Source organism: Rhineura floridana, chromosome 4, assembly GCF_030035675.1.
Source record: "Rhineura floridana isolate rRhiFlo1 chromosome 4, rRhiFlo1.hap2, whole genome shotgun sequence".
NCBI lineage: Eukaryota > Metazoa > Chordata > Lepidosauria > Squamata > Rhineuridae > Rhineura > Rhineura floridana.
Genome location: NC_084483.1, coordinates 112,818,960 through 112,832,504, shown reverse-complemented (window position 1 = coordinate 112,832,504; position 13,545 = coordinate 112,818,960). Strand labels below are relative to the sequence as shown.

Genomic DNA, 13,545 nt, shown 5'->3' with positions numbered 1-13,545 from the left:
TTAGTATTCAATGCTCAAGAAAGTATGAAGGAGCTTTCTGATTTAGTAACTTATGTAACTCCCAATAAGCAGGAAAAGAAGTGAAAAAGGCTAGCTACCTCCACTACTGTTAGAACAAGGGAACTTTGACCTTTAATCAACACTAAAGATGGTACTATCTATAGCTGTTAAAAATGAAGCTATTTCTGTGCTGTATAATTAAGTCTCAGAGGGATCCAGATTTTTTTTTAAAAAAAAACCCTGTTTGGTATACTCATCTAGAGGTCCCTGGAGACTGATGTACTATTTCCTCTTCTAGTTTATTGAATATTTTTTTGTAGACATCGGTGAAGATAATGAAAATCCAAGGCTTACTAAACCGAAGAGAAAGCACAAGACCCAGCACTTTGGCGCCCAGAATCTCAACTCAAGGGCATTCAGTTATACATCACCACTAGCTGACAACAGTTCTTCCATATTTGACGTGACATTATTTCAAGTAATGCTTTATAAAATACTTAATATATCCCAAAGACCCTATCTAGACTAATAGCCACTGATAGACCTATCCTCCACGAATTTTAGTATCTTTTTTTTTATTACCAGTGATAGTGATCGGCACTCTAAACAGCAGCAGGTATACTTATTGTGCATCCACAGGGTACACATAAAATGTGATGAGGATCATGTGAATGTACGTATGTAGCAGACACATGATAGAGAGTTGCAGCCAACTTTTGTCTTCCCAAAACATGTCCCCAAGTGTTTGAAAACTTAAGAAAAGCCCTGCTAGATTTTTTTTTAAAAAGGTCCATCTAGTCCAGCCTTTCCCAACTAGTGGGCCACCAGATGTTGTTGGACCACAACGCCCATCAGCCTCAGCCAGCATTGTCAATGGTCAGGAAAGATGGGAATTGTGGTCCAACAACATCTGGTGGCCCACTAGTTGGGAAAGGCTGATCTAGTCCAACCAGATGCCTCCTGGAAGCCTATAAGCAGAGTTGTCTGAGACTGATATTTAGAGGCATAGTTCTTCAAACGCGGAGGATCCACTTAGCTATCAAGACTAATAGCAACTGATAGGGCTATCCTCCATGAATTTTAGTACCATTTTTAAAATTACCAATGCTAGTGATCATCAATGCATTTTGTAGTAATGAATTCCATAATAATATTTTGTTTGAAACGTCTGTGTGTTATGTGCCTTCAAGTAGATTACGACTTATGGCAAACCTATGAATCAGCGACCTCCAGTAGCATCTGTTGTAAACCACCCTGTTCAGATCTTGTAAGTTCAGGTCTGTGGCTTTTTTTATGGAATCAATCCATCTCTTGTTTGGTCTTCCTCTTTTTCTACTCCCTTCTGTTTTGCCCAGTATTATTGTATTTTCTAGTGAATCATGTCTTCTCATGATGTGTCCAAAGTATGATAACCTCAGCCTCACCATTTTAGTTTCTAGAGATAGTTCTGGTTAATTTGTTCTAACATCCAAGTATTTGTCTTTTTGGCGGTCCATACATAGAGATTGGCAATACCATGGCCCCAATGATCTTGACTTTGGTGTTCAGTGATACATCTTTGTATTTGAGGATCTTTTCTAGTTCTCTCATAGCTGCCCTCCCCATGCCTAGCCTTCTTCTGATTTCTTGACTATTGTGTCCCTTTTGGTTAATGACCGTGCCAAGGTATTGATAATCCTTGACAAGTTCAATGTCCTCATTGTCAACTATAAAGTTAAGCAAATCTTTTGTTGTCATTACTTTACTCTTCTTGAAGTTCAGCTGTAGTCCTGCTTTTGTACTTTCCTCTTTAACTTTCAACAGAATTCATTTGAGATCATTACTGGTTTCTGCTAGTAGTATGGTATCATCTGCATATCTTAAATGACTGATATTTCTCCCTCCAATTTTCACACCTCCTTCATCTTGATCCGATCCCACTTTCCGTATATGTTCTGCATATAGATTAAACGAATAGGGTGATAAAAAACACCTCTGTCTCACTCCTTTCCCGATAGGGAAACAATCAGTAGTCTCTTGTCCAGAGTATAGGTTGTGCATCAGGACAATCAGATGCTATGGCACCCCCATTTCTTGATCTACACAAAGGCTTTGCTGTAATCTATAAAACACAGGATGATTTTCTTCTGAAATTCTTGCTCCGTTCCATTACCCAACATATGTTTGCAATATGATCTCTGGTACCTCTTCCATTTCTAAATCCAGCTTGGACATCTGGCATTTCTCGCTCCATATATGGTAAGAGCCTTTGTTGTAGAATCATGAGCATTATTTTACTTGCATGGGATATTAAGGCAATAGTTTGATAATTACTGCATTCCCTGGAATCCCCTTTCTTTGGAATTGGGATGTATATTGAACCCTTCTACTCTGTGGGCCATTGTTTAGTTTTCCATATTTGTTGACAAATTTTTGTCAAACTTTGGACAGATTCAGTCTCAGTAGTTTGTAGCAACTCTATTGGTATGCCATCTGTTCTTGGTGATTTGTTTCTTCCAAGTATTTTAAGAGAAGCTTTCACCTCACATTCTAAAATGTCTGGTTCTTCATCATACGGTTCCTCCATGAATGAATCTGTCATCCTGGCATCTCTTTTATAGAGTTCTTCAGTGTATTGCTTCCATCTTCCTTTTATTTCATCTCAATCAGTCAGTGTGTTCCCGTTGATTATTCAACATCCCTACTCTTGGTTTAAATTTCCCTTTCATTTCTCTAATCTTTTGGAATAGGGCTCTTATTCTACCTTTTTTATTATCCTCTTCTATTTCTGTCCAATAATTATTGTAGTAGTTCTCTTTGTCCCTATGTACTAGTTGCTGTATTATTGCATTAAGGGTTCTAACCATGTTTCTCTCTCCTTTTGCTTTCCTTCTATCTTTAACCATTTTAAGAGTTTCATTAGTCATCCATTGAGGTCTTTCTCTCTTTTATTAGAGGTATTGCCTTCTTGCATTCTCCCTGATAATGTCTCTGACTTCACTCCATAGTTCTTCTGGTTCTCTATCAGCTAGGTTTAAAGCCTCAAATCTGTTCCTTATTTGATCTTTAAATTATTCAGGGATGTTATTTAAATTGTATTTTGGCATTATGATAGTAATGTGAGTAGGAACTCAAGTGAATTAGAAGTAGTTGTATGGGGAATCAGTTGGGGGTGGGACCAGTAGGAAAAGGAAAGTAGAGCTCTTGGTTCTGCAGCAGCACTCTGTTCAATAAATTTTGTTCCTTCTACACAGTGTTTTGAGTTCATTTCAACACTTGCAAATATTACAATCATTGCTTTATTGTTCTTCTTTAGCTGTATTCTGATTTTCAATATTACCAGTTCATGATCTGTACCTCAGTCTGCTCCTGGTCTTGTTTTCACAGAAAGTATGGAACTTCTCCATCTTCTGCTACCAAATATATAATCAATTTGATTCCTATATTTACCATTTGATGATCACGTGTACAGTCATCTTTTCGGTTGCTCAAAACATGTGATTGCAAGAAACAAATTATTAGCTTCACAGAATTCAATAAGTCTCTCTCCTGCTTCATTTCTATCTCCTAAGCCCCATTTTCCCACAATTTCTAGTTCTTCTCTGTTCCCTACTTTTGCATTCCAGTCCGCCATGATTATCGGAGCATCCTGTTTTGGTGTGTGATCAATTTCTTCCTGTACTTCTGCATAAAATCTCTCAATTTCCTCTTCTTCTGTGTTTGCTGTTGGAGCATAGACTTGGATGGTTATGTTGATAGGTTTCCAACTAAGTCTCATTGATAACACTCGCTCAGACCTTGCGTTATAGCTCCTAACTGCTTTTGCTACATCACTTCTCACTATTAGAGCAACCCTGTTTCTTCTTAATTTATCATTTCCTGCATAAAATAATTTATAGTTGCCTGATTGAAAGTGTCCCATTCCCGTCCATTTCAATTCACTCACTCCAAGTATTGTAATATTGATACATTCCATTTCTTGCTTAACCATTTCTAACTTTTCCTGGTTCATGCTCGTCACATTCCATGTTCCTATTGTGTATGTTGTACAACTCCAGACTCTCCTTTCGCATCTGTGCGCTTCAGCCGCTAGGCTTCCTTTCAGCTTTGACCCAGCTGTGTCATTAGTCACAGCACTACTCGTACTTGTCCATTATTCTTCCCCAGTAGCTTGATGAGTGCCATCTGCCCTGGGCGTCTCATCCTCCAGCACTATCTCATATTGCATTTTGGATAGTCTATTCATAGGGCTTTCATGGTAAAAGGTATTCACAGGTGGTTTATTGCCTTCCTCTGAATCTGGATGCATCCTAGTCTGCTGCCTCATTCCGCCCTGGGTGCCCCTGCTAGGAGTCTAACCTCTTGGTCTAGACTCCTGATGGAATTGTTCTCAGCTTCTTTGACACTCTCATACCTCCTCACCATGTTAAGGTATACATCCTAGAGGGGATGTTTGAAATGGCCCTTGCTTTTATCTGTCCTAAACATACTGCCAATCAATTTCACTGGAGCCAAGAATCTTCCCTTCCCACTTCATATGCTCTCCTCAAGAAACGTCTGTGCAAACAAAGCAAATGCATGTTTTTAAGGGTGAATCTAGTTAATAAAGCCTGGCAACTCTCTCTGCCTCTGACTACGTGTAGTGTATGCCATAGTAATCACCCTGACTAGGAGTGAACAAAACTTCTGTATCAAGGCTCTATATTCCAGACAGGAAAAAAGATACAGCATTTACTTTTAAGAAAAATAATACCGACAATATGTTTGGTTTTAGAGGGGAAATAACCAGGTTTAATCCTTGCTCAGCCATGATACTCACTGAAGCCAGTTCCTATATCTTATCCTCAGGCCCATAGCCAGCCTAAAAGTCTTGGTGGGGGGCACAAAAAAAGTGAGGAAGCAGAAAAAAATCTGTAATAAAATTATTTATGTAAAAAGTTAGGTGTGCAGAAAATAATTAGGGGACAACCCCTCCCCCCCCGCTACAGGCTTGATTAGCCTGCTAAGGACTGGGAAAGTGGAAAGGGGTCACTCTAAGGTCCTTCCAAACTCCTTTAAGGGAGGAAATAATAAATCCAATAATAAAACCTTTTTATTCTCCCAGGCATTTTAAAATGTATTTTAATAATTGTTTTTATAGTGTATTTTAAATAGTATCTTATTATTGTTATATTTTGATGTTGCTTGGTTTTTGTTGCTTGTTGTTTTGATTTTTGATTCTGTTATATTTACTGTATCTATATATCTTGCTTGTTTTATCTTTTATGTACACCGCCCAGAGAGCCTTTATGGCTTAGGGCGGTATATAAATAAAATAAAATAAATAAAATAAATAAATCTACACAGGGTTTTTAAAACCTAAATAATTGAAGGTTCTGAGTGCCAGCTTCAAATCCCAGATTCCTAAGATCCCCAAAAATCAAAAGAAGTCCACAGCAGCTGCAAAGGTACACATGGTGGATGTGACATATGGCCTAGCAAGAAGAATTAAAGAAATATCCATAGGCAAGAGCTACCTGAATAGCTAATTGTTAAGATATATCTAAGAACAGAGGTGTCTGCCTGGAAAGGTGGGGGGCGTTTATTCTCATACTTGGAAGCTTTCCCTACAATCCCAGATATTGTGAGGGAGTGGACGGTGAGCGTTGACAACAACAGCACACTCTGCTTATGTCCAGAACCCGTTTTTTCACTATTACTCCACATCTTCCAGAAGTGAGCTCTAACGTTAAAAACAGAGGTGCACTTAATGAGGCTTCTGCCGGATGCAGGTGCGGGTGTCACATGAAATGGAAGGGGGGGTTAGAAGGTTCTTCCTCTTACACCCTCTAGATTGCCCCTTAAAAGTGGGAACGTCATGAAAGAAGGAAGTTCCACAAAAATTGTAAGAGCCTTACTCTTTAGGGGGGAGGCCTGTCTGGAGAACATTGTTGCTCCTCACCAGCTCCTTCTTTTTGGTTAACTTCGACATGGGTGGCTCTTTAGCGAGTTTCAGTCCCACGATATCGCGACTCTCTCAGGCAGCAGCAGCGTCTAAGCCGTTGCTAAGAGACGTTCTCGCGCCGATTTAGCCATAGAGATAGAATTTGTGGTAGAGTGACCCATATCCTATACTTCCGGTAAAATAAAACTAGGGAATCCACCAAGCACCACCGCCTCAATATTATCTGTCATTTCCTGTCAGGGGTTTAATTGGATTTCCACTTCCACCCACAGCCGAGTATATAGGGATTTAACCATAGAGCTGCCACAGTGTAGAGCGACACCTCAATGTGTCCGTAGTGGTATTTACACGCGCCTCGGCTTCCTGTTGTATTTGGCGTATTTATTTGTTGGGAGAAAAGCCTGATGTCTCTGCAGGTGAGCGGACGAGACGGAAGCACAATGAGTTCACATGCAACTGAGAGTAGAAACGAGTTTCCTATTTCTAGTAACTAACGTTATTTTTAAGTGGGATTTGTTCTCTTTATAATTCATCTCTGTATGATTTCAGACAATTTATCTAGTAAACTATCACAACAATGAAATATCGGCATATGTTGTGTAATCATTTTTCTGTTGTATGCCTGTATCTTGATTTGAAAGTTCAAGGTTCTAGTTTTGGTGTACAAAGCCCTATACAGCTTGGGACCAGGATACTTGAAAGACCCTTATATGCCCAGTCGATCACTGCGCTGTGCAGGTGAGGGCCTCCTACAGATACCATCTTATCAGGAGGTTCGTTCTGCACAATATAGGAAACAGACCTTTATTGTGGCAGCACCTACCCTGTGGAATTCCCTTCCCTTAAATATTAGGCAGGCGCCATCTCTCCTATCTTTTCGGCACCTTTTGAAGACTTGCCTCTTTCAACAAGCCTTTTAAGTTGAGACCTATCCCAGTTTGCATCTGTGTTAGAATTGCTTAAGATCTGTTTTTATTATGTTTTAAAGTGTTTTTAGCACTTTGTTTGCCGCCCCGGGCTGCTACTGGGAGGAAGGGCGGGATACAAATTAAATAATAAATAAAAAAATAAATAAGAGTGGACGCCTTTATCTGTGGCATTGAATTTCACAATAAAGAGAGAGAAGGGGACGGCTCCTAAAATGTATATTGAGAGTTGTTTTTATTAAGGTGATTTATAACCAGCTCTTCATTAAAATCAATCTAGAGTGGAGTACAGTATAAAAATATATAATAAATAAGGAAATAACACAGGGTTGTAGTCAACTAAATCCTTCTCAGAGTAGACCCATTGAAATTAATAGACCTAAAAGTTAGTCATATCTATTAAATTCATAGGGACTGCTCTGAGTAGTTGAATACCACAAACACTCTGAAAATTAAATGGCACAAATCTAAAGTTTTCCAGAGGAAAAATACATGCTGGAATTGTTTATCTAGAGGAGCCTAATGTGAGAGACAAAGATCATGAGAGAATGGCTGTGACCTCTTCTTGGCATCAGTAACATGGAGATATTAGTCAACTACATTGCAAGAGTGTTAGAAGCCACTCTTAACATTAGCCTACTCCCACATATGTATGACTTACAGTAGAGGGATAATGACACTGGACTACATTACAATATTGCTGTAAACTATAATCTGTTTCTGTGCTCAATAGGAACAGTGAGAGCTGTTGGGACTGGAAGAGGGAGGACATACTCTCAAGCAAACAGGAATAAAAGCAAAATAAGTCTTGAAAGATCACACACTTTTGTGTTTAAAATAAGCAGGAACTAACTTATGGTTGAAGTCCTGGGGAGCCACTGCCAGGGAAGTGGGAAACCACTCCAGGCCACTCTCTCCAGCCATTGGGACTCTGCCCATGCCACATCCTTCTCCAAGCCCATCCCTCATTGTCCTTACTCTGCACCCTCCTTTAGTAAGTTAATATGGCCAGAATGTATCATTGAACAGTAGTAATACCTCCTGCTTACATGGATAGGGAGTGATGTGTCTGGCCATATCCTCTTTTACTATACCCACCATTCATATGTAGCCTCCAGAAGGTTGTCCACAAGGGCATGTGGCCCTCAGACTGAAAAGGGTTCCCCACAGTGGAAGATACCGAGCTTTATAGATCAGACGTCTGACTCTGTATAAGGCGGCTTCCTGTATTAATGTGTATCCGCCATATAGCTCCATGCCTCACCCACTTATTTAAGGTAACCCAGTCATTGACATTAATTTTCCAGTCAATACACAAATATGTAAAAAAAAACCCAAAAAACTAGCAGTTCAGAAGCTGTATGCCTTTCAAAACCACTTCCTGGGGAAGAAACAGTAGAGAAGAGCTGTCACCTTCATGCCTTGATTCTAGAATGATTGGAAGCATGTGGCTGGCTGCTGTTTTGGAAGCAGGATGGTGGACTAGATGAATCCATATCCTGATTAAATAGGGCTCTTCTTTTGATTTTACCATTAACAAATTGTATGTTACCATGGTAGCAACATGGGCTGCTTTCACACTGCACTTCATTCCATTTTTCTGATTATTTCTTACCCAGCAATTTGCGGATTATTATTTGGCCTTTCACACGATGTATAAACTAGTTCTGTAAACTTAGCGGAATGTAGTGCAAGTTTAGCACTAATTTCTGTGATAAATAATATCAGAAACAATCCATTTGCAAGGCTCGGAACCCAGAAGATTGTAGGAGATTTGCATGAGCAGCCTGTCCATATGACAGGCATCCAAGCTTCCTCTCAGTAAAAGGTAAAGGTGTCCCCGCACTTATAGTGCGAGTCATTTCCGACTCTTAGGGTGATGTCTTGCGACGTTTACTAGGCAGACCATATATATGGGGTGGGATTGCCAGTTCCTTCCCCGGCCTACCCCCCAGCATATGCCGGGTACTCATTTTACCGACCACGGATGGATGGAAGGCTGAGTGGACCTCGACCCCTTTTACCGGAGATTCGACTTCCTCCTTCCGTTGGAATCGAACTCTGGCTGTGAGCAGAGCTTTCAGCTGCATTACCACCGCTTACCACTCTGCGCCACGGAGGATCTTCCTCTCTGTAGCCTCGCTATATTTCTGTATTTTTTAACTCATTCCTACTTCCTATTTGCCTTAGTTGAGTCCTCCTTACATTGTTTTGCCTCTGATCTGTGCCTTGGAAGTCCCATTCTTTCCTGCATCTTCCCCCGTCCCCCCGTCCCCATGGAGACAGGTGGCTGCTAATAAATCTAAAAGATCTTATCCGCCTTTTTTCTCTTCTGTGTTCACTTTACTCCAGCAGGTTTCCCTTGGCTGCTTTCTATTGTGTGTGATAGTTGCTGGAGTTGCTTTTCAAGTCCTTTTCTATTGTCTTGAGCCAGTGTGGCTTAGTAGTTAAGGTGCTGGACTACAACCTGGGAGACCAGGGTTTGAATCCCCACACAGCCATGAAGCTCACTGGGTGACCTTGGGCCAGTCACTGCCTCTCAGCCTCAGAGGAAGGCAATGGTAAACTCCCTCTGAATACCGCTTACCATGAAAACCCTGTTGACAGGGTCGCCATAAATCGGGATCGACTTGAAGGCAGTCCATTTCCATTTCTATTGTCTTTTAAGCCCTCCATCTCAGTCGTTTTTTACCTGAGCCGAAGCAGCTTGTATTTTTAAAGTGACCCGTTTTCCCTTTTCCTTAATGCTTTGTTTCTGGCTCTTTCTTTTTGGAGCTTTCTTACTGTTGTTGTTGTTGCCCTTTTCACCTGATCCTGGTGTTTCCAATTGCAGCAGTGCAAAAGACATTTGCATAACATGCCAATATATCAGATATTGCAGTGTGAAAGGAATATTTTAAATCGGGACAGAAGCACTATCATTTTAATCCATTAAACTAATGCAGTCAGCCCCATGTGAAAGCAACCATGCAAGGAAAGAAAAGAGGAATGTAGTATTGGAACATTTTGACCCATCCATACCACTGTATAATCTGCAATGTAATTCCTTTGCATCATCAATTCACCATCATCCATATGACATTGCACACTATTATGGATTTTTGTGTTGATAAATCTGCATTTGGCATACCGCCGAAAAACTGACAAGCTTTGCTGTATCAATTATCAATTGCATTAACATTCAATAGCTTGGATGCATTGCCGCAGATCTTCCAGTGTAAGTGGTCCACAGGCACTCCTCTGACATCTGGCCACGCCCCCTTCTTCTCTAATAGCCAGTTATATTTCTGGTACTGAATTAGGCTATTTCCAGGTTGTACTCTGGTCATGTGTTCTACAGATTTTGTGATCATACAAAAAACAATATAACAACCACTTAAGTAAATGAAAACACAACCACAAATGGCAAAAACAACATGCTTTTTATTATGAGGGAGAAAAATATGTTTTTGAAGGGTTTATGTGTGTGTGGGGGGGTTGAACATTCAAATGTGATTTTTGCACACTTGGGTTGACAAACTGCTTTATGGACAGGTACGGAAATGCTATTTTGCTTTTGCACAGTTGCTGGGGGTGGGTGGGAGAACATAACATGTGATACAATATGGACCAGTGCTCTTATAGGGGAGGAGTGACAGGCAGAGCTTAGTGAAAAATCAACATGACTATAATTCCACACCTACCCAAATGGATGCGTAATATGGCAAACAGATAACAAACAGCTCAGGTGTGGACTCTCAGGTGACAAACTGAATACTGAAAATGTGGATTTTCACATTAGGTATGGACAGGCCCTTTCACTCTCTTGCTTTGCATTCTACTGCCAATATATATATCCTACTATCTTCCACAGGTGGTTACTACCGGATGAGCAAGGTGCATAAGGACTCACACATTCGAGTGACACTGGGTCTACAGCAGGGGTGGGGAACCTGTGGCCCTCCAGCTGTTATTGGACTATTCTACGCATACTGCAAAATGAGGAAGATAGGTGTGAGCACTTTTGAGTACTTCCCTATTTAAAAAATGTTATGTACATATTTATAATCTGCATCTTCATAAAAATATATAAAGGCGATATACAACATATAAAAATAAAATCAGAAAAAAATCCATTAAAACATCAATAAATACAGGTTGGTTAAAAAGAGAAAATTCTAATTGCAAAGGCCTATCTAAACAAAATAGTTTGCAAAAGTCATATGAAAGAAAGGAGAATGGTTTCTGCTGAATCTTTACTAGTAGGGAGTTCCACAGGGCATTGCCTGCCACACAAGAAGCTCATTCCCTTATAAAAGCCAACCAAACCTCAGGGGTGCAGGGAATCACCAAATGTGCCCCATCAGAGGAACTCACTGATCGAGGTGGAGCATAAGGAATCAGATAGTCCTTGGAACTTGCCCCAGGAGTAAATCTGCACCAGTGCAGCTCTCATGGTAGCGGAGTAACATTTTGCGAGTAATCTGTGAGCAGTTTGGTTGCTGCATTCTACACTAATTGAAGTTTCTGGACCTGATACAAGGGCAGCCCCACATAAAGCACATTACAGTAATCAAACTGAGTTTACCAATGCATGGATCACTGTGGTAGGCTGTTGTGGTGCAGGAACAATGTGTATCTGGTGTACCAGCCAAATCTGATAAAAAAAAACAAGCAGAAAACTAGTGTATCCAGAGAAAGATTTTAGTCCAGCCCATTACCAGCTCTGCTAGTTTGCTGTTTGTAGAGAGGTTTTAACAAAGGACATCATTGAAAAAATATGATTTGACAGTCTGAAATAATGCACTCCATTGTGGAACCTCCACATGGCACAGCCTCACTGTGTTGGATGTATGGATGGAACTGCAGCTAATTCCAGTTCTCCAGCTGATTAAGACTCTAGGAACACACACCAAGGGCAACAAGATGAGCTGTCCCTGTGTTGTGAATTGTTATGACTTGTTTGGGGTTCTTGGGATGTGAGCACGCTAGTCGCCTATAGCAAAGCGTTTCCATTGGCCACACCTGGAAGGTTGATCTGACAATCAGTTGCTAAATCTGTTTGAAGCTGGATTTTAAAAAATGCACTTGAGCTGATCCCACCAGGTTTTACAGTAACAAGAGGCGGGGTTTGACTAGCATCTTGTGCCTCTGTTTTCAGAACAGAGAGGTGAAGATACACTGGAACTGGCAGAACAGTAAGTGTGTCTCTACCCTTGTTTACAGTTTCAGCTGCTGGGTAGTTACAGGGGGATAAAGCACAAATCATTGCATCGTCTAAAGCTTCTCTTCTGATCGCTCGTAAAACTTCATAGAACTTAGGGAAATAATGCATCTTCTCAGAAAATGAACTCTTTAGTTCCTTCAGAGGATTTCCAGTCTGTTTGACAACCATACTCCCAACAAATCAGCAATGGATTCAACTGGAGGACCTATGCAAATCCGTATTTTAGGGCTCCACTTTTCTCTCTCATAGACTTGTCTGTAGTTACCCAGAAAATACTTTTATACATTATACAGTACCAAAACGGTTCAAACATGGGTTGGTCACATTCACATTCTTTTTTTAGCTGCACACCTAAAAATACAGTGTGAAATAGGTCTTTACGTCTATCCTTTCCTGAAACCCCCAGACTCCTAAAATCATGTTGAACAATATAGGACAGATGTTTAAGCCAACATGCTTTCATTTTTTCAAAGCAAATGGCACTGCCTTGGGCTTGGACATAACTTGCACTGCCTAGACTGCATTATATAGTAATGTTAGCTGGATCTAAAGCAGCCTTTCCCAACCAGTGTGCCTCCAGATGTTGTTGGACCACAACTCCCATCAGCCTCCCATTGGCAATGCTGGCTGAGGCTAATGGGAGTTGTGGTCTGTGACGGTCCTTCCCCGGCTCTCCCTGTCAGGTTCCAACCTGCTCTTGGCTACTGCCTGTCACTAGGCACCACCAGGGACTCCACCAGTCCGGACCGTCCTTTTCTATGGTTTCTCTCTCCGCTCTAGCATAGACCTCACCAGATCCCCCTGCTAGGCAGCACCACCAGTCACGTTCTATAACCAGTATCCCCAGAGACTCTGCCTGAGTCTCTCTCAATCAGGTTACCTCTGTGACTGCGTGCTCAAGCTGTCCCACTCCCTTTGTATCAATGCAGATACATATATTTCTGATTTGCTCTGAATACTTGTGGTGTTATTCTTCCCTTCCCCGCTGCCACCATTTGTTATCCTTCAGCCTTGGTATTTACCTTACCCTCCCTTCTGGTCTGTGAAACCCCAGCCAAGGATCAGGCCTTTGGTAAACCAAAAGTATTTATTAAATAACAAAGATAACAAGATTTCTTTAAAAGGCACTTAAGCATATGGTTACATCTATTCCTGAGGTACTGGTCTTAGTATTAATCCGAACTCCACACTCTCCTCTCATAAACCCACCAAAACAACCCACTACCATCCACCTCACATCCACCTTCCACCTCACATCCACCTTCCACCTCACATCCACCTTCCACCTCACATCCACCCAGATTTACCTGACATCCTTCCATTTATACTGTCAGCCATTTTAAACATTCAGCCAATCATCCAGCATTCTACTGCCCATTCACTCCCCCCTCCTCTTTCATTCCACTTACCATGTATCTCCTATACAAACAGCACTTACCATATATACACTAATAGAGGAACATCACATGGTCCAACAACATCTGGAGACA

The 13,545-nt window shown here is 41.0% G+C and overlaps 1 protein-coding gene across 12 annotated transcripts in view; it reads right to left on the bottom strand.

Moving 5' to 3' along the window:
* ADGB (androglobin) overlaps nucleotides 1-6,104 on the bottom strand; it is a 244,834-nt gene extending 238,730 nt beyond the window's left edge. For 5 of the 12 annotated variants that reach the window (XM_061624058.1, XM_061624060.1, XM_061624065.1 and 2 more), the window contains exon 1: nucleotides 5,877-6,101. In XM_061624058.1, the coding sequence (XP_061480042.1) occupies nucleotides 5,877-5,950 (74 nt within the window). In that variant the 5' untranslated portion in view covers nucleotides 5,951-6,101. Of the gene's footprint in view, nucleotides 1-5,876 lie in introns of all 12 variants that reach the window. The other 7 variants (XR_009762282.1, XR_009762281.1, XR_009762283.1 and 4 more) reach the window with 4 other exon arrangements.
* Nucleotides 6,105-13,545: the final 7,441 nt, after the last annotated feature.